Here is a 21,755-nt window from a genome sequence, read left to right as displayed (position 1 = left end):
AGACAATTGGATATCAGAAGTGCTATCATTTGTTCAGCTTCCCCCCAGAGAATATAGTCTGGCTTTCCAGGTGCCACTGAGCAGGCAATGATCTGAATAAACCATCAGCAGCATTAACAACATTAAAAATAAACTTCAGTGGAAAGCAGATACTGTATCTATCAATGAATGACTTCTTAATTTTAAGTAAAGCTTATAACACTTTTACATGATATCTAGCTACATATTCAGTATTTCTTGTCCTTAAGTCACTATGTTTCCCTTGGTTGGATCCCTAGTTGATAATTCATACTTTGCCTCCCATCTGGTCAAAAAGGGTTCTCATAATTACATTAGTTTTCCTGGAGAATCATAAAATCATGAGCTCCTTTCCTATTTTAATCAATGAATTGTCAAATTGCTCTTCAAAAATGTTATAAATAATGTATAGAAAAATTTCACTTCAGCAAGAATTTCTATTTTCCTAGTTCATATTTCTTTTCCCCAGTGAAACTTTCATTTTTTAGTTTGTGCCAAACTGGGAAATAAGGCAGTTATTTTATTTTATTTCTTCTCCTTGTACATTCACACAGAAAGGCTTTAGACATTTCTGAAGCTCCATTCATGCTTCACATGGATCAAATATACCTGAGGCTCTACCTGTATTACCACTTGGGCTCTTCCTCCTAATCCTTTTTTTTTTTTAACCTACCAATTGATCTTGAAAACCACAAAGATGTGTTTTGGGGAAGACAATGCCCCCGCCAAAAAAAATTGACCATTGAAAAGTTAAGCACTCTGTGGTAAAACTGCAAACATGACCCATTAAACTCTCAGATTTGGTGAGGATCCTAAGCTGGTATGATTCTGTATGGTCTATACTCTGTCACTTGAGGATGCTACACACTGCCAGCAGGAGCCTGTTCTACATTCATATTCTAATCTAAAATGATAATGGCTGGGATTATAATGACTGTGAAATATGTATCATCTACAGCATTCAAATGAAAATAAGAGAAGTTAGAAAGTATCTTAACATTTCATTCATTTGCACACAAAAAGCACCGTAGTACATGTAAATGAATTGTACACTTAACATTTGATACATCTGCCTCAAGGGAGCTTCAATTCTGAATGTCTACTTCAGGTAAATATTACCAATATCAAATGCCTGGTCTTGACATATTTGTATAAAGTAAAACAGAAGTAATTTATAAGTGTTATTTTGTATTTTTTCTCATTCATAGAAAATAATGTTTCCATAAGCACCAGATCCTTGGGTGAAGAATCAAAATACTTTCCTACATTTTTTTTATTCCGTAATACAAAATAGTTCAAGATGGATGCAAGTCACAGTACTTCCTGGGAATTTTTTCCTCTTATATTTTCTTCCAAATATATACTCTCATGTTCCATTTATATGTTTTATTTTTATTATTTAAGTACATCACTTGGGCATTTTCCCCCATTGAATTTTACCTAATTGTCTCTTGTCTGTCACACAGAGTACTAAATGTCTAATAACATTACATCACAACTAAGAACCTCAACCATGCATGGTCTAAGCATCTTTACAATTTTAATGTGAATTTTCAAATGCATCACTTTATAAGTGAAATGGAAGTTAACATGACAACACGATAGTGAATCTAGAATGTGTTCAATAGGGACTAAGGAGGAAGGATGGTGACTTTCCAGATGAGGGTGTCATATAACTTCTAGGATAAATTAGGTAAAACAATGGGGACTCAGAGGGCTTCACATGACGTAGAATTTGTGTGAATCTAAAAGAAATCCATGTGTAGCAAAATTGCTGACCGAAGAGTCTAGCAGTGTGTGAGAAGAATACCAGGTATAGAGGGAGGTGTTGAGCAAGACCCCAGTGATCCTGAAACCAACACACAGGTGTGATGGAGGCTCTAGGGGCTGGAGACTTTCTTCTACCCTTCTCCATGCTTTCTCTGGAGCATGTCCATTGAGATGTGGGAAGACCATCTTAATTGTTTTTAAGTACAAGAGACAATTGTTCCATGTAATAAGAACAAGTGACCCTTGGGTTTCCCTCCCTGTCTGAACAGTTCTCTACATTCATTTCCGTTAGTTCTCTTCCCCATCAAATAGCTAAAGTGAAAAAAGCACCAGTGGCCTCTGTTCAAATATAAACCATTTCTAATGGTTGGAATTTATTTTTCAGACAAATAGACAGGATCTGAGTTTTTGTGTTCTGGTGTAATTTTGCAAACTCCTGGTCTTGACCTTCCCACCCAAATCTGGGCAAGTAGTAGAGAGTTAGGTTCAAAAATAAAAAAGCTACCGAAATAGTATACCGATTTCCTTAGAGCCAGCTCTTGTTTTCCTAAATTTCGCACTTTTTCAAAGCAGCACAAAGTTCTTCACAAACTTTAGGGCAGTTGTGTCTCATGAACACATTTTGTAGGTAGACACAGAGGTAAAGAGCAGACAAGGACCTCAATGAAGACCTGTATGTGCAGATATGTAATATTGCTCAGGACCTCTCCTAGGTATTCTGTGGGAAAGGGATGAGGGCGTGAGTCAAGCAAGGAGAAGAAACCACGAATAAATCCCCCAGCGCCTTCTCACTAGGAAGGAAAACTCCAGAACTGCCTTACTAGCTGGGACACAACTCTTCTGCTCACATTAATATTTAGTGTACATTTTAATGATTCAGTTACTAATCTAAGCCCTTGTATTTTATGATACAAATAAACAAGTGTATGGTAGATCATAAACAGCAACACCTAAAACAGTAATTTTAGATTTTTTCCTAACTGTAAGTGGAAAGTTGTACCCTTCTTAATAAAACTCTCTGACATAAAAAAAAAAAAAATACATGTAGCTGCCTAGAACTGAAGGAGAGTGGGGTTGGATATGGGTGCTCAGAAGAGAGAGGCAGGGGATCCATGGCCAGAAGACCCAGTGAGGACAGGACTGACTAGCGCCTCCCCCTTTGCCCGCCCACCCATGTGTCTGGGACCCACACAGTGCACAATGCTGAACTGTGGTTGGGAACTCTTGCAGATCTATGTTGCAACAGGACTTTGAAGGCACCATAGAGTCCCAGTTTAATGATGCCAGACAAATCTATGCATATGATTTAAAAATGGAAAATGAAGCTAGAAATTTCTGGTATCTTTGTGGTCACCAAATGTTCTGATTTTTCTTGTCCCTAGGGAGTAGGATATTATAAAATTCAAGCAATAGCACAGAGCTTGGGATCTTACCTTTATTTTTTGGATTCCAGGAGCACAGAATTGAATTAATGATCCTTAGTTCAGGAGACCTCATCATTTGTGAAAGCGTGACCCACTTTATAAGTTTCTATGTTTATTATTGTATTTGTACATGTACATGTATTTTAAGTATGCACTATAAGCATCTATGGGCCTGACCACATTCACCACCTGGTGTCCTTTACCTGATACACATCAGCCCAAATCCTATACTCATCTCTTGCTCTCCTTTTCTAATCTCTTGGTATCTATACGTATCTAAAACAAAAAAAATTCTAGGGATGCCTGGGTGGCTCAGTGGTTAACTGTCTGCCTTTGGCTCAGGGCCTGATCCTGGGGTCCTGAGATCGAGTCCCACATTAGTCTCCTTGCAGGGAGTCTGCTTCCTCCTCTGCCTATGTCTCTGCCTCTCTCTCTGTGTGTCTCTCAGGAATAAATAAATAAAATCTTTAAAAAATAAAAATTAAAAATATAGTAACACATACAGTGAAATGCAAGATTTCAATGTGAAAATTATGTACAAGGTTTAGATAATTGCATACACGCATGTAACTGACACCTCCATCAGAATATAGAACATTTCCATCACCCCCAGGAAGTTCCTGAACTTTCATTTTTCTAATACTCACTTCTGTAGTAACTAATGTTATGACTTATACCACCATAGCTTAAGTTGCCTATTCTGTTTTATGTAAATTAAATTATACAGTATTACTCTTTTGTGTTTAACTTTTCACTCAACATAACGATTACCCATGATATTTTGTGCCTTAGTAATTCATTTTTTTATTATACATTGCATGAATCTACCACAATTTGTTCCATACTTTACTGTTTGTAGACATTTGGACTCTTTCCAGTTTGGGTGCATCCATCCAGTGGGATCCTACTAGCAATAAAAACACTGAACTTCTGATACATGAGGCAACATGAATGACTCTCAGAAGTATTAGGCAAAGTGAAAGGTGTCAGACACAACAGGCTACGTGCTATATGGTTTCATAAATATAACATTCTTGAAAAAGCAAAGCCTTAAGAACAGAAAATATATCAGTGGTTGTAAGGGTTAGGAGAAGGAAGGGTTGACTACAAAGGGGGCAAGAAAGAACACTGATAGAAGGTTCTACATCTTGGAAGTGGTAGTACATCTGTTGGTTTGTCCAAAACTCAGAATTGTAAGATCTAAAAGTGATATCTAAAAGGGTTTCACTGAAATATAAATTAGATTCAATAAACCTTACTTTAAAAAAAAATAGGTTGAGAAAATCTGCTAGAATCTAACTAAAAAAAGTCTTGAGCATTTGGTTTCAAACAGGAATATCCTGATTATCTGTTTTCTAGATTGCCAAATTAGATTACTATTTAGTTTAATATCTGTTTAAAAAAATGTGTAATGGGACTGGGCTCTTGGTAAGATTATCAAGAAGAACTTCCTATTCAAGATCAAGTAACTCATGCTAATTGCTTTTGCCAGCAAATGGTGGTGGCATGGGCTGGAATAATGCCAAAGACATTCAGAAACTATAACATTACTTTTGAACTGTCAGGCTTTAGAGATAGAGCTGTTCATAAAGAGGGACACAGAATGCAGGAGAAGAAACTTTCACAAACATACAAGATTGCCCTTTATATTTTCCTACACTAATTACAGTATGTAACAGTTAATATTAGGGAATCTACATAATCTGAAGATTGTTCTTCCAAGAATGTGGAAATACATAAAAATTGCATTGTATTAAGGTATTATACACTCTCCTGTTTATTGACAAAAATTCTTGAGATCCTTATTTAACACATAGAATTTAAGTATATTCTTGCCATTTTGTCATGTCTTAGATTCTTGGGAGCTATAACAGAGGAAATCTAAGCACTGAAAAATTTGTGGAAGAAATAAAATCAATTGCAAGTGAACCCACTGAGAAGCATTTCTTCAATGTCTCTGATGAATTGGCTCTAGTCACTATTGTTGAAGCTCTGGGAGAAAGAATATTTGCCTTGGAAGGTAGGACGAGTTCTTATAAGTCTGCATGTTTTCTCTACAACTTAAAGTCAATGTAATGGGTTTTTGGTATTTATTACTACTACACGGCTCATGCACTTTTAGTGTGTACAATAGCCCTTTAATGGAACAATGCCCTTTAATGTAAATCTGTCCCTGAGATGGCTATCTTACACAACACTGACTCTGTTGGCAGCTCTCTCTGTAAGGATGTAAGGACTGGGGGAAGGCAATGGTCAGTGTAGACTCACCAGAACAAAAATGTGCCCACACGATTTAGCCTTTTTCTGTGACACAGGTTTAGAAAATGGAGACATAGCTCAAGTTTTCTTTTTTAATTTGTTATTATTATTATTATTATTATTATTATTATTATTATTATTATTTTGGGCTTCTATGGAACTGTTCTTGTTTGCAGTCACTTCGTTGTTCATTTATTTTCTTCTATTTTGCTTCTTGCCCACTTTAAAGGTCTTCATGGAACTCTGCCTCAACTCTCATGGCAGCTTCACTATATTTGTCTAAGTCATAATTCTTTTTTGTAGATTTTTTCTTCAATTTTGTAATGGTGATCGGCTACTGAGGATAGTGAGTCATGGCATTCCTTCCTCTGCCTTTGGTAGATGTCAAGTAACAAATTACTTTGAAACTAGCCCTTGCCTTGCAAAAAAATGTCTTTAGAATTGTTATGCCAGAAAAACTGAAAAGGCCTCTTTCTTCATGTTCTCTGATAACTGGAGCCTAAGAGAACATGTCTCTTTCCCTCTTTCCAGAAAGTTCTGCACTTATGCCTCATTTGAATCCAGTGGACCCTATCCTTGTGAGGACACACAGAAGGACAGTTGTTTTCACATTTAAACGTAGGAGTTTAAAAGCATCTTCTCAGTCACCGTGATATGACCTGATAATGGAAAACAGAAAGATAAAATGAGAAACAGACATAAGTAAAACAAGTACACCATTTTGACTGAGTATCAAATGATGAGGAAAATGCAGAAAAGTGACTGACAACAGAATGTTAAAATATATAGAAAGGAAAGAAATTATTTTAGAGTAGTGGCTTTTAAGCTTTATTTGACAGCGACCCATGATAATAAATATATTATGCCTTACAACTAAAGGGGAGTAAAATAGGCCATCCCAAAATATGTCACTTTGGCATATAGATTATTTTGAGCTAAAGGCAATCAAGACCCAGCAGACTCAGGAAATACTTTTACCTCTTCCTTAAATACCTAAAAGAATTTACAGAGCAGCTGGCCCAGAAAATGAGCTATAACCAACGATAACTTTTTAATCTTAAAGACCTATCTGCATGGCATAGCAAACTTCTAATTGCCAAACATCTGTTCTTATATCCTATAAACTTCCCTCCTCCCTTTGAAGCCCCCGGTCCTTATGTCGGGATGGCGTATAAGTTTCAATTGCCCCCACTTGTCCTTCAATCTCATATTTGGGGGAGGAGAGCTCTCATATGAAGTTAAATTTGTTTTAATTTCCTCCTGCTAATCTGTTTTAGGTCAGTTTACTTATTAAACCAGCCAAGGAACCTGGAAGGGAAGAAGAGAAAATTTTTTCACTTCTGTATGACCCCATAACCCTTATTATGTACAAAGCACTCTGATAATTTCTCATTTTCATTCTGTCTTCTCTTTCAATTAAAAAAATGCTGGTGGTGACTTACCTTGCTGTAAGTGACAGATTTAGTTTAGATTTGATGAGCATTTTAAGTCCATGCACACTTCCATTTCTCTCCTTCCCTTTTGCCTGGCTGCTTTTCCCCTGCACCTTTAGAACCTGAACACTTGAATTACTTATCCCTCTGGAGTCACAGCTGCTTCTGAAGAACTTAACTATCCTACATTTTGTGCACAAGTCACTTTTAAGTGGCTTTGCTCTCACAGCAGCTATCCCAGTGTCATTTACTAATAGGCCAGACTGTACGCTTTGCTGGCCTCAAGGAAATATACAAAGATTTCCAAGTCATTGTGCACTCTTAATGTTTAATAATGTGATATGTTATGTCAATAGTGTGATATGATAGAAACAATCTCTAAAGACCATTTAAATGAAATGACTTAGTTACATTAGATAGTTAAGCATGATACAATACAGTTTCCATTTTAAACCTCCCCTAAGTAAACAAATAAATATAACCTTGTAGAACTTGTAGAAATGAAGCCTTTATCAGCTGTTGGGGAAAGAGGAGCCCAATTTGCCTTAAATGAAATTTTTGTGTTACTTCTAAACTAACCACACCATGAGTTACACGTTACACGTTGTTACACGTTGGAATGCCCAGACACTAAAAAGACGTCTGTGTATTTAAAAGCAAAATTATTTTTTAAATATCCTCAGATTAAAATGTCTCCTGCATCTTTACTGGTAAACTTTCAGGCCTAACCAAACTCAGTGCTTTGACTAGCCTTTTTCGGTTTTTTTTGTTTTTTTGTTTTTCTCATAATGAAAGCAGAAAGGGCTTCACTTTCTTGTTCCTTGGGAAGTGGCCACTTCTTATCAACATTTATATTTAGATGGTAAATAGGAACAATTATGAAATTCCTGCTTGCCACGGTCAGCGCCACCTAGTGACGAGAACAGGCCGTGAACTTACCCAATCAAAAGAAAAGAGTCTGTCTTCCTTTCCCAGCAAATGGGAGCAATCAAAAGAAAAGAGTCTGTCTTCCTTTCCCAGCAAATGGGAGAAATGCTGAGATTTCTAACCAGACGCTGAGCAGTGGGGAGAGTGATTATCTCAGTACTCATGAACGGTCTGGGGAGGAGTTAACAGCAAGAAGTTTAGAGATGTACAAGGAGCTATTACCATGAGGACAATTTAGGCAGACTATCACGTAGCTCCCTAAGCAGAACCCCAGAAGATTCTAGAAATAGGCAGCAGGTCTTTGCTGCTGCGCTCTTAAAATTGGCCTTGCAAAGATAATTTTAAAAAGACACCATATAGCATTGTGGATTTAAAACCTCAAAGTTAAAGTACACCTCAGTCATTTAAATTAGATGATAATTCATATGTGAGGTTAAAATGATATATTTGAATTCTTGATTGATATCCTCATTTAACCTAGTCCTAAAAGAAGGCAACCACAGATATATTTGTTAATAAATTTATAACAGTAAATAACTAGTAAATGAGTTTGATTTCACAAATTTAATTATTATCATGCCTCAATAGGCATGACTGACTCCTAAAATTATGCACTATTTTTAACTTATTTGCAAAGCCAAATAAATCAGTAACTCCCAACTGAAAGCAAATGAATCAACATTCTCTCAATCCCCTTAGGAGGTTGTGGCTTTGGGTTGGTGAATATTTTGAGAATAGCACATTTTCCATGGAATGCTCTGGATTGTCTCTGTATTTCAGTAAAGGGCCTAAAAGTGAGTATAGAATCTTGCCCATAGAAATCCTCATTAAAACTGTTCATATTCATGGAGCTCTTGGAAAGATAAAAAGACTTAATGGTTGCTATTGAACCTCATACAAACCATTGACTTTAAAAATGGGTACAGATTCTATTAAAAAAATACGATTAAAAAATTTTTTCTTAAATATGACCTAGAGACCATCCAAAAGTCTCTTCCCAATCTGTTACTGATACCTACCACCAGAAATTAGAGCAAATACAAACCCAGAATCCCTGCACCCTTTATCAAATAATGGTATTCTGAGGGGATCTATAGCTGGAAATATAGGTGAGGCTGGTAGAAACAAGAGACCTCTTTAAATGTGTGAATAAAATTTGTTTAGCCCTGGAATATAACAGGTAAGTTTAGCCCAGTGTCTGAGCAGGATTCCCATGGTGTGAAGGGAAGACAGGTGTCCAACTTCAGTACTTTCAACTTTAATTCTGTGGATCCAAAGTGCCATATCATCCATGGGCATGATGGAATATAAGATCAGAAGCATGAATGGAGATTTCTCAACTTCTCCAGCAAGGATGGGGAAGCCATCAGTCAAGAATTTAGTCATGGCCTTCTGCTAATCTTCTCTTTCCTCCACCCAGCCCTACCTAGGAATTTTGGGTTGAGAAATGTGTAGCTGAACACAACTCAAAAGAAGTTGGAAGTTCTGGTTGGTTAAAAGCCCAGACTCTAATTAGCCTGTCTTCTCCAAGTCAACCGTGTGCTAATAGGCATTTATCTTTCTGTTATAGCTACAGCTGACCAGTCAGCAGCTTCGTTTGAAATGGAAATGTCTCAGACGGGCTTCAGTGCTCATTATTCACAGGTACATTGACCAATTGGTAGAAAATGAAGTTTCTTTTTTTTTTAAGGTTTTCACTCCCAAAAGCAATGCCCAAGCATCAACATTATAAATGCAACTAGCAGTTTATGGCTTGAGCCGTTATTCTGACCGTGATGACTTTCTAATCCAAATAGGAAAATGGCATCTCACAAATTTACTAGGAAAACAACTTATTTCACACAGTTCACTATATTGTACTAATAATTGTGAATCAAACATTTTGAGGTCTGCCCAATGTAATTATACATCTGGCTAAATGAAATACTTAAAATAGTTGCTAATGGTATGGAACGTATCTTTTTCCCAATTTCAGTGTTTTCAAATATCTTGCTAGAATTCCATGTTTAAGACCTAGGATTCTTGGCACCCAGAATTAAGCAGAAAGACAAGATTAGGAAATATATCATTTGTGGTTGGTGAAAGAAAATGCATCAGAATTCATGCAAAGGAATATTGACATTTCAATGGGCTATTGTACTGTATAACTTAGGGCAAGTTACTTACTCTGCCAAGTTACTGTCGTGTTATTTTGAAAATTATATGAGTTAATATATGTAAAGCACTTTAAATAGAATTTATCATATTGTTAATGCTACATTCTTACTATTTTGTTAAACATCATTTGTTTTCTTTATTTGGTTATAAGGACTGGGTCATGCTTGGAGCAGTAGGAGCCTATGATTGGAATGGAACTGTCGTCATGCAAAAGGCTAATCAAATCATAATCCCCCACAACACAACCTTTAATGTTGAGTCTACCAAAAAGAATGAACCTCTTGCTTCTTATTTAGGTAAAGTTTGGATGTAATCGATAGAAAATTATTATGTTTTTATTTTTGGTTTTGTTTTTATTTTTAGCATTGTTTGCTTTTGTTTTTTATTTTTAGCATTATTTGCTTATATTTATATAGACTTACTTATAACCATGTAACTCACTTCCAAGAGTTAGACATTTTATGGACCCATGCAAGTTCCTAAGCAGACTTAGTTTCTGAGCAGTAATCAGAATAATAGAACATGGAGGTCACACTCTCTCAAAAGGGCTCTCTAGTGCAAGAATGATTTAGGCTGATATGTGCACATTTTGAGGTCTCTTTGTGTCTGATATTCTCATTAACTTCAAGAAGAGCTTTGTACCTGGTGGACAGGAAACGATGATAAAAAAGAGAAACCTTGATTCAGCTAATATTGTCAAGATTAGACTCCCATTTTCTCTAAAATATCCTATATCATAAGTTTCTTTCTATGGGTCCTAATTTTGGAAGAGAAAATTTTAATTTGTCTTGTCATATAGCTTCTTTAATAGTTCCATTAAATCAGACAAATATTGAGGTGTAATGTCATCTTATTTTTCAAAGACTTGTCTGGAATGACAAAGTATATGTCAGGTATCACCTTATTCTCAATCTGTACCCAGCTGCCTAGGAGATAGCAGGGAACTATTCTATCACTAAATGATCCTTTAAACAATTAGGAGGGCCTAGGATGAAAAAAAAAAAAAAAAACTCAGGCTATAGTTTCCCAACTCTTTAGTCACTCAACAAATATTTGACCGATACCTATTTTACCCCAGGCATTGTTCTTGGTGCTGGGGGTGCAGTGGTAAAGAAAACAAATACCTTTCATTGTTCATATTTTACTATGTTAGCATTCCTTTACGGGATCTTTCTGTCCTGGAGGCAAGTCTTTTTTCTCTCTATTCAAGTTACTTTCTATTTTACAAGAAAGGTAAGAGGTCTTTACTAGTAGATCCACACATCTCCTGTCTTAAAACTGAAGAGGCGGCAGGACTTAAGAAAAATGAAAGGCCTGAAGGTTTTAGATAATTAAAAATATGTCTGTAATAAATAAATAAATAAATAAAAATAAAAAATAAAAATAAAAATATGTCTGTAAGCAGCAAATATAATGTGAGTGCTCAAACCCCTTAATACAAGTTGAACTGCATTTATGGAAGCTAGTTTATTTCTTATAAAAGTCCTATTACATTCTGCTGTGGTCAAAGAGCAACTAGAGTATTCCATTATTCTAAACATCACACATTACAAAAGAAAATGCCAAACTAGGATTATCTAAAGGATACCGATCTGGAAACAATTTCTTTCTCCCCTTCCCCACCCCCTGCAAAATTTGAAGAAATTGATGGTTAGGAAACAAAATGTACACTGAATATCTTTTAAATATTTGGAGGATTATGCTATAACATAAAGAGGTTGGGCTTAAGATTCATATACATTTAAAAGAGATCTTAGCATATAGTAAACATCCAACTTTCCAAGTTAAGATATTAAGGAATAGAAGAATGATGTCATAGCTACCTATGACAGATCTGGACTAGAATCTAGATCTCTTGATTCTTACTCCAGTGTTCATTTCAAAATTAAAGACATTTACAAATTAAAGATATAGCATGAAGTCCACAAAGATGTGTGTGACATTTTAAGAAGTTCACAAATTTGGGGGCACCTGGGTTGATTAAGCATCCAACTCTTGGTTTCAGCTCAAGGTCCTGGAATTGAGTCCTAAATCAGGTTTCATGCTCAGTTCCGAGTCTGCTTCAGATTCTCCCTCCCTCTTGCTCTCCCTCTCCCTCTCAAACGACCCCATCCCTACCTTACATTCTGGTGTACACTCTAAAATAAATAAAATCTTTTTAAAAAACCTCACACATTTTGAGAACACTATAGTTCTTTTAGTATTCTGAGTTATTATGTGATAAAATTCCTTAAAACCGAATAGTTTTAAGAATCCTAAATCTATTCCCTGAAAGCTTGGATTCATGGTTGCTTAAAGCAGGCTTAGTGAATTTAAAACTTAAAGATACTACTGTGAGCAAGAAAAAACTAAGAACCTTCATTCTTAACCACAGTATTTATAACATATGATTTCTTTCCGCCCAGAAAAGGAAATTTGAGGTATATTGTCCACAATGTGCTTAAATGATTTTATATCTTAGAAATAATTTCATTAGCTTAATCACACATTAGCACATAGGATATTTTGCCAACATAAAGTTTACAGTCGAATTCTTTTAAAACAAAAAAGCACACAGAAAGAGGCCAGAGAAGAAAAATAGCTTTATACCCCAAATATTATTCCAAATCTGAAATGGGGTTTTCAAAATATCTGCTTGTGTGATTTAAAAATTAAGAAGAGTTTGAATGCGTTAGTCTGAAATCTGTGTGGACTGCAAGTTGTTAGGCTGTGGAAAGTCTTATGGAGGGAACAAAGTGAGAGGTAGATGCTGTATTAAAAAAAAAATCTCATACTAATCAGTAATTATGAGAAAGAAGTAGAAATAGAAGCTGTTGAAGCTCTCAGGGGACAGCCGCTCACCCATCTTTCCACTAGGATAATATGCATTTAGCAAGTGGTTTTGATGGTGAGAACATGTTTGAAGTCTCGTTCTCTGCCTCCTCCACCCACGGCCTGCCCCTTTCTAATCATGCCAGACATATTCAAGAGAAAAAGTAAAGATATGAGACAAATGCATGAAATCAAAGCAGAACATACCTATTTCCCATTACCTCACCAGATCGTAGCACTTTCCCCAAGGAGTAAATTATGAAAGCTGACAGGATCTATTTCTAAATCCATGCAGCAAACTATGCTATGAATTTTCCTTTCTCTTCAATTTTGTACTTTTTTTCTCTTCAGAAAGCAAGATTAAAATTGGATGTTTATAATTATTTTCCTTTCAAGAAAATTAGATGTTACATGGCCTTCTTTCTCTCTCCCTCTTCATTGTCTTTAGACACCTGAGCTTTAACCAGCAACTACCTCACGGGTAGGTACTGTCTTTCTGAAGACTTCAGTTAATAGCTGTAGTTACCAAGTTCAAATTATTGAAATTAATTAACCAAATAATGATACAACCCCAAGCCTCAAACATAATTTGAAACTTTTTTTAAAAGTTCTTTTATCAGTTGGCATTCATAGCTTTGTAAGTTAAAAAAAAATTAAAGTATACTAACACTCTTAGGCCTATCCCGTCTTAATATTTTTTAGTAGAGTGACATAAAATAAAACAGCTTTGTTTTTCAGATTCTCCTTTTTTATTTTATTTATGTATAAACATGACCTTAAAGCTTTTATTTTTTAAGCAATATTGTGGTTCGTAACATCAGCACTTGTTTAGTAAAATTTCTTGTTTGAAAAAGAATAGTTTACAATTTATTATGTGCAATTTTTTTAGAAGCTCAGAGAAAGATGAAGAAATGACAATGTGAGAAAAATATTCATGAAGGAAAAATGCCTGAGGAATTGTGTGCCTTTAGCACTTGTGAGAATCAAACATGTTTTAGTACAAAAACCTCTGCTCCTTTACAAAAATGTAAGAAAGTGAAAACTATAAACTTGTAGTAAAACACTTGGAAAAAAAATTTCAAAATAATCTTTTTCTTAGTAAGAAATACTAGTCTGTGCTATTTGGAAAAATAATCTGCCTCTGCTCCGCTGATGGGCAGATCTGGTTACTAGAACATTTCTTCCTTCTGTAGAGTTGAAATGTGCACATGGCAATTTTTATTCATTGATTGAGCTTTGTTCTCTATGGACACAAAGAATAAATTTAATTCTTCACGTAAAAATTAAGAATTATCTGACACAAAAAATGAAAGCCCAATTAAAAAGAGGAATGTCAAAGCTCACTTTTTAAATTTAAATTCCAATTAGTTAACATATAGTATATATTAGTTTCAGATGTACAGTATAGTGATTCAGCACTTCCTTACATCACCTGGTTCTCATCACAAGTGCCCTCCTTAATGCCTATCACCTGTTTCACCCATCACCCCATCTACTTCCTTTTAACCAAACAAATGCAAATTAAATTCACAGCAAAATATTATTGTTAGATTATGTTTAACATCTATTAGAACATTCACAAAGTTAAATAACAGTAATGATACCCAATGTTTGGGGGGAATTTGATGAAATTAGTCTGTCCTTTGGCTGTTCGTAGAATAAATTAGTACAAATGTTCTGGAAACAATTTGCTAGACACTGAAGGAATTGAAAATTTGATCCAGTAATTTTTCCTTGAATTTTATCACCATAAAAATCCAAAAGAAGGAAAAAAATTAAATGTTCAAGGATGTCTTTGCAGGCTTAGGTATAATAACAAAAAATTTAAAACCACCTAAAAAATCCTTCCATATTATTGGGGAATGGTCCTTTGGTAGAAACGTAATGCCCTTATGCCTTAACTTAGAGAAATAAACGTCAGCTACTTAAAATTACTACTTAAAAATCTACAGCAGCAAGGGTATCTGGGTGGCTTAGTCGATTAAGTATCTGATTCTTGATTTCAGCTCAGGTCATGATCTTAGGGTTGAGAGATCAAGCCCTGTGTGGGGCTCAATGCTAGGCATGGAGCCTGCTTAAGATTCTCTCTCTCCCTTTCCCTCTGCTCTTCCCCCTGCCTCAGGAGCAGGCTCGCACCTTAGCTTTCAAATAAATAAATAAATATATATATAGATAAATAGATAATAAATAAATAATCTAGAGCAGCAACACAGAAAAGGCTTACATTTCCTGTGATTCGAACTATATAAAATTATTTTTATCATATAAAATAATAAAATAAATTAATAATTATCAAAATTATCAGTCTTTATAATATGTCCAGATAAAGTACAATTGATTTATTACAAAGTGGTGAATTGGGATTATGAGGGATTTTTTTGTGGAGTTTTTTTTTTCCTTCTTCTGTCATCACTGTTACATCATTTTTGCCTTTAAACAATGAAAAACAGGGGTGGGGAAGTGGACAAAGCAGTCGCAATAGATAATCAGAAAGCATGCTAAAAGCTTCTACCAAGACAAACTTAAATTAATATTTTCAAAAACAAGATAAATCTATATAAAGACATAAAAAATAATTCTCACTGTCACTTAAAATGGTTCTTAATTTATTCTGTACAGATTTTAAGGGGTCAGGTAGTACATCTGACATCTGGCATCTCTCTTTTGTTAGGCTACACAGTGAACTCTGCCACTGTTTCTGGAGCTGTGCTGTACATTGCTGGACAGCCACGGTATAATCATACAGGCCAGGTTGTCATCTACAGGATGGACGATGGAGACATCAAGATTCTCCAGACGCTCAGTGGAGAACAGGTAAGCTTGAAAATTATTGTTTTAAATTAACCCATTTATACTCTCTGCAGATTTAAATGAATCATCTATTGTCCTAAACTTTGAAAGAAAAAATTCTCTCATAGTCAATATCAACTTTATTAAACAGGGCTCCATGTTAGCTTCCTTGTGGGGATGTAAAATGCCTGCATCTTTGGCCTCAGGAATATTTCAGTTACATGGAAGTGGAGATAAGATGTATAGATGATTATATAGATACAGATATACAAATATATACATAAAAAAATATCTAAAACATCAAGAGGCTTGAAAATGCCAGTGGCATATACAGTAAACTCAGAAGATGGGAAGATTTTTTAAGCTAGAATTGGTGCCAAAAGTCTCAATACAAGATAAGATTTGTGCTAGTCTAGAAGGAAAAATAGACTGGATAGGTAGAAAAAGCAGAAGAGCCAGTTAAAAAGATAATGTGAACCCCAATTGTGTAAGGCTTCAAACGGCAAACTAAAGAAATTGGATTTTCTCCTGGTGGTCATGGGAAGTTATAACATGTAAAATCCAAACATTCTCATTAGGTGATACTGAGAAATATTGAGAAATACTAAAAAGAGTTTAAGAAATTATACATGCAATATGCAAACATAAATATATGTAAATACTTTTAAACTGAAACATCTATGCTGTTGGTTAGTATTGTGTTGCAATCATTAGGGCTTCACTACATATCCCAGCTCATCAGACTGCCCCTCTACACTCCTCCCATCACTGACTACTCCATAAGGCGGGGAAGCATCAGCCTTCATCCCCTGCAGGTGTACTCACAGCGGCCCAACAGAACAGCTTGGGTGAGAGGAGACAGATACATTGGGCAAGTACAGAGCTGTCCTCTCTTTAACGCCCCACAGGAGCCAATACCTTTCATAACAACACCATAGATATTAGCTTCCAGGGCTCCATTAGCTTAAGGACATGCAGTAGTCAGAGTCATCCTGATAAGCTTACACTGTGTTATCTCAATCACGTATTTATAGTTCCCCACAGCCTAAATGCAGTGTCCCAATGAGACATTATTTTTACCACTCTCAATATTGCTTAGTAATATAATTGAAATCCTTTCCCCATAGATGTCCAGAGGAACAGAGTTAGAGTGAACCAAAAGTAGGAGTCTCATATATAAAAATTATCATATATATAAAATAATAAAACCTGGTGAAAGAGTTTTATTAGCCCTTTGCCCACATTTGTAATCAGAAAATGCATCAACAATTTTTAAAAGGCTATTGCTGTAGCAAGGATAAGGTGAGGAGAGCCTAAAATAATGTATCACCAATAAAAATGGAAAAGGAAGGAGTATAGTAGACATAAATACCGAGGAACTGACAAGATTGTAAAATGAAGCATTTTGTATGACATCTTAGGTCTGATATCACTCTATTAATTGTCTACAAGACAGGAAGTGAAAATTTTGTGAAAATTGCTCATGAAAGTTACAAATGATTTAAATTATGAATAATTTAAGTTTCAAGCCTGGTAATCTGGGAGAAAGGTGGCACCATTATTAGAATGTCATCAACTCCAGCAGTGTAGATATTTTTTTTAATGGTATTTGGTTTTGCATGTTTCCTGTAACAGTAAGCACAAATTCAAATGGTTATGGGTGCCAGGAAGGTAAAGTAAATAAATAAAGCTACTGCACAGAAAACAACAGGAAATGGTGGGAACCATGGCCTGGACAGCTCATGAGCCACCTAAACATTTAGTGCCCACTCAGCTCCAGATAGCTATTGTCATGGGAGCATGAAGTCCCAGGATTGCTAGATCTTACAGCATTTTATTTATGTTTGTAATTAATTCAACTTAAAAAAAAAACTTTTAAACCCTTCATAACCTATGAGGAAAGAACATTCGAAAGTCAGTGTCTAGCAGTTGTCTAAGTGTCTAGCAATGTCTAGGAATGTAGAACTGGAGCCTTGAGAGGAGGATAGAATGAAATTTGCAACTTTCAGTAATAGAAATGTTTGGAAGGATTACCCATCTAGGAGAGGAGAAGGGGGGGAAAGTTCAGGTCTTAGTTTAGGGGATGCCAAAATCTAGGGCATGGGAGGAGGAAAAGGAGCTAGCAGAGATGAAAGCAAAGAATGGCCTATGATATTATGGCAGAATCAGGAGAGCAAAATTAAAATCATGGAAGCCAAGACAGGAAGTTTCAATAAGAGAATTATCAAAAGCATCAAATATTAAACATAGGTCAATATTTGGTAAGGTTATTGCATTTAGATAATGAAGTGTTAGTCTCCTGCATTTCTCTAAAATGCATCCATATCTTTAAAAGAAAAAAAACATTGCTGCAAGGGGATGGTCTCCCTGCAATCCTTTTATATTTTTCTATCTTCCACAGATGCTAAGACAAGACTTAGCCTTTTTTTTTTTTTTTTGTCTCTTAGCACTGATAGGTTTTTTTAATTTAAATTCAATAAGCCAACATATAGTACATCATTAGTTTCAGAGGTAGAGGTCAGTGATTTATCAGTTTGCATATAACACCCAGTGCTCATCATATCACATCCCCTCCTTAATGCTTATCACCCAGTTGCCCCAAACTCCTACCCCGCTCCTCTCCAGCAACCTTCAGTTTGTGTCCTATGACTAAGAGTCTCTTACGGTTTGTCTCCCTCTCTGATCTCTTTCCATTCTGTTTTCCCTCCCTTCCCCTATGATCCTCTGCGCTGTTTCTTACATTCCACATATGAGTAAAGGCATATGATAATTGTCTTTCTGACTGATTTATTTCACTCACATAAGACTTAGCCATTTTGTTGAGTAAACTTCGAAGTCTACAAGGTGAAATACACTGTACCAGTATTCCAAGACAAATCAATTCTTCATATTGTATTTTATTTCATATTTTCATACTATGGTATATAAACATATATTGAAGCCAACCTAGAATGCCTATTATTGTTCAATCTCATTTTATTTCCCTAAAAAAAATCATGGTGGCATTCATTATCCTTTCTGCTTTTTGAAGAAGTAAGAGATGCTAGGATGAAATCTAAAGGAAGCCATTTCTCTTACTTTCAAGCTGCAGAATCTGGGACAGCTGCTCATCCTGAAGGATGGGTCTGATTATTAGCCTCCCACAAAAGCCAATAAAGAGCTCTCAGGTAGAATCCATTTCTATATTTTATTTCTATTTCTATATCTATCTGAATCTCAATTACTCTTCTAGATTAGTATAAGTAAAAGAAATGCAGGCTTTTAGCTATCTTGAGAATTTCTGATGTTCATCAGATTATTTTGTTTTGTTTTGTACCCTAGATCGGTTCCTATTTTGGCAGTGTTTTAACAACAATTGACATTGATAAAGATTCTAACACTGACATTCTTCTGGTCGGGGCTCCCATGTACATGGGAACGGAGAAAGAGGAACAAGGAAAAGTGTATGTGTATGCTCTGAATCAGGTAATGGTACCTCTGGGCCTAGTAGAATGTTGAGAGTATCTCTTCCTTTCTTTCAATTTCAAATAAATAATGCAGTTCCAATTTGGTACTCACTTTAGAAAAAGGAGCAAAGAATCTTTCAGGACCTCTTTACCCCCACCAACTCCTCAGTTTCTAAATGAACATTTTAGAATTCTAATAAGGTAGTTCAAGCCGTTAGGCATTCTCTGCTTGGAAATGTGAAATATTCTTTTTTAGCATAAAATATAAAGATAAATATAAATCTGTTTAAAATGCTAAATAAACTCACAGGGCAGCCATTCATACCTCTGGCCTAGGGGTGTTGGGAATATTAGCAGTTAAAATGCATTAACTGTCAAAAACAGGTAAAGCTGGGAAAGCAGAGACTGAAATAGTAAACTATATGTCGGTGACACCAGACAGTTTCAGCAAACTACTACAGTCTTTGGAATACTTCATTGGGCTGGAGTGAGATTTTGTTTTCAACTCCTGACCTTAGACATCATTTATTAGGTGAAATAATTTTTGATCTTCATTAGAAGAGTTTTGGGTTTGGGGGTTGGTGTTTTGGGCAGTTTGAGGGGTTTGTTTTGTTTTGTTGTTGTTTACAGAAAAGTCAATATTCATCTGGTTAGCTTTTTAAATTCTTAGAGTCTGTCCAATTAATTGTTTTAATCCATAAGTTGCATATCTTTCTTCCTATCATTTTGTTCCCTTTTTCCCATCAATATTTTTTGGTCCTGTGCTTTTTTTCCCTTTTTTTCTAGAAAATGTGTTCCTGACCATCATTACTAATACTTTCTGTTCCTTATTGAGTTTTTTGTTTTGCTTTGTTTTGTTTTCACTCTATATAGCTTTGGGGAAAGTTTGCTTTTTGAAAAAAAGTCAATTTCCTCTTTGCCCTATAGGGGAGACTATATAGAGACTTTCCAAAGAAGCAAATTTTGGATGAAGGAAAGAGAGAGACCTGAATTGAGGATTTAAAAATTCAGTTATTCGGCTTTAAAAACATACTGTGAGTTATATACTCACTTGGTTGCATTAAAAAGAGAATCCATTAAAATCCTCAATATGTCTTCCTCCCCATACTTCTGCAATCTGTTCTTTAAAATCTTTATCTTTGCTCTCAGAAAGCACCCTTTTTAAGAAATTTTACAAACTTTACCATTGATATACAAATGGTTTTTAATAGCACTGATTTAGCATGTACTTAAAAATTTCACTGTGCTGCAGTAATGATAGAAATCCATAAGTATCCTGTTTATCTTTCTTCCAGACAAGGTTTGAATATCAAATGAGCCTGGAACCCATTAAGCAGACTTGCTGCTCATCTCTAAAGCATAATTCATGCACAAAAGAAAACAAAAATGAGCCATGTGGGGCTCGTTTCGGAACAGCTATTGCTGCTGTGAGAGACCTCAATCTTGATGGATTTGATGACATTGTGATTGGAGCTCCCCTGGAAGATGATCATGGGGGAGCTGTGTACATTTATCACGGGAGTGGCAAGACTATAAGGAAAGAGTATGCACAAGTAAGAAGTTAAACCTACACATTCCTACCCTTAAATGATAAGTGGGTTCAATGCTAGGCTCGCTTCTTGTCTTCATGAATTAATTGATTTTTTTCCTCTATCTCTCTTGGGAAACTAGATTTAATTCTCTTTTAAGTTTTCTTTACAGAAGCATTATTTTGTATTTTATCCTTTTATCTAGTTTCTTTTTTCTGTTATTTGCCATGTCATCATGATCTGAGCTCTCAGAATAGTAAAAAAAACAAAAACAAAAAAAACAAAAAAACACTTTTTAACAATGTTATCTGACCTTGCATTGTGGCTGGTGCTAAACAGAGGATACCTGTTTCTGAATAAGAGAACAATAACAGTATTTAGTCAATAAAGAATATGAGATTATTGTTTTTATATTCAATATCCACGTTGTTATAATGAAGTTGCATTACATTTATATTTATGAATTAAATTGGTATATTTTTGTCAAATGAATTTGGGTTCCTGAGGTTTATAATTCTTTCACAACTAACCCCTCTTGGAAAAAAAATCTGAATAACTAAGCTTAACCTGCAGGGGATTTCTGTTGTTGTTTAACATTTATTGTCAGTTAATGTTTCTAAACCATAAATGTAATTTTTTCCTACATGAGAAAAATATCTATCCGTTCACAAAAGTGTTTAATGTACCATAAAAGTAGGAGAGTTTAAAGGAATTCTTCTAATGTAATTGTCTGTTTTTAAGTAACCATAAGTAGTTAGGCATTGAACTACTTATATAACATGAAAAGAAAGAGTACCAATTATTTCTTTTTATATTTGACTTCTTTTTGTACTGTGGTCAACAGAATTCTCAAAATCCATTCATGTATTGTGAAATCATGCTTAATTTTTCATAAAGTCATAATGACATTAGTGAAACAATAAAGTAAAGGACATATTTCAGTAACAGCACTTCCATCCATTTAGTAAATTATTTGTTTTCAAATAATTCAAAAATCTTCATGGCATTGCTTAACTGAAAACAGGCAATATTTACCATGGGAGTGTGATGGAATCAAGAATTGAAGGGAAGAGTTTCTTTTCTTTTTTTTTAAGATTTTATTTATTTATTCATGAGCGACACAGAGAGAGAGAGAGAGAGAGAGGCAGAGACACACAGGCAGAGGGAGAAACAGGCTCCATGCAGGGAGCC

The 21,755-nt window shown here is 35.2% G+C and overlaps 1 protein-coding gene across 1 annotated transcript in view; it reads left to right on the top strand.

Annotated features, from left to right (window-relative positions):
• The window catches only part of ITGA1 (integrin subunit alpha 1), a 158,718-nt gene that overhangs the window by 98,898 nt on the left and 38,065 nt on the right, over positions 1–21,755 (top strand). Inside the window, exons 9-14 of the mRNA XM_072824649.1 lie at positions 5,067–5,232; positions 9,402–9,475; positions 10,140–10,284; positions 15,471–15,613; positions 18,911–19,054; positions 20,331–20,588. Of these exons, the coding sequence (XP_072680750.1) occupies positions 5,067–5,232; positions 9,402–9,475; positions 10,140–10,284; positions 15,471–15,613; positions 18,911–19,054; positions 20,331–20,588 (930 nt within the window). The remainder of the gene's footprint in view (positions 1–5,066; positions 5,233–9,401; positions 9,476–10,139; positions 10,285–15,470; positions 15,614–18,910; positions 19,055–20,330; positions 20,589–21,755) is intronic.

The sequence above is a fragment of the Canis lupus genome, chromosome 4, assembly GCF_048164855.1.
Source record: "Canis lupus baileyi chromosome 4, mCanLup2.hap1, whole genome shotgun sequence".
NCBI lineage: Eukaryota > Metazoa > Chordata > Mammalia > Carnivora > Canidae > Canis > Canis lupus.
The sequence above is the reverse complement of the archived record's forward strand: the minus strand, read 5'-3'. Positions and strand labels throughout refer to the sequence as shown.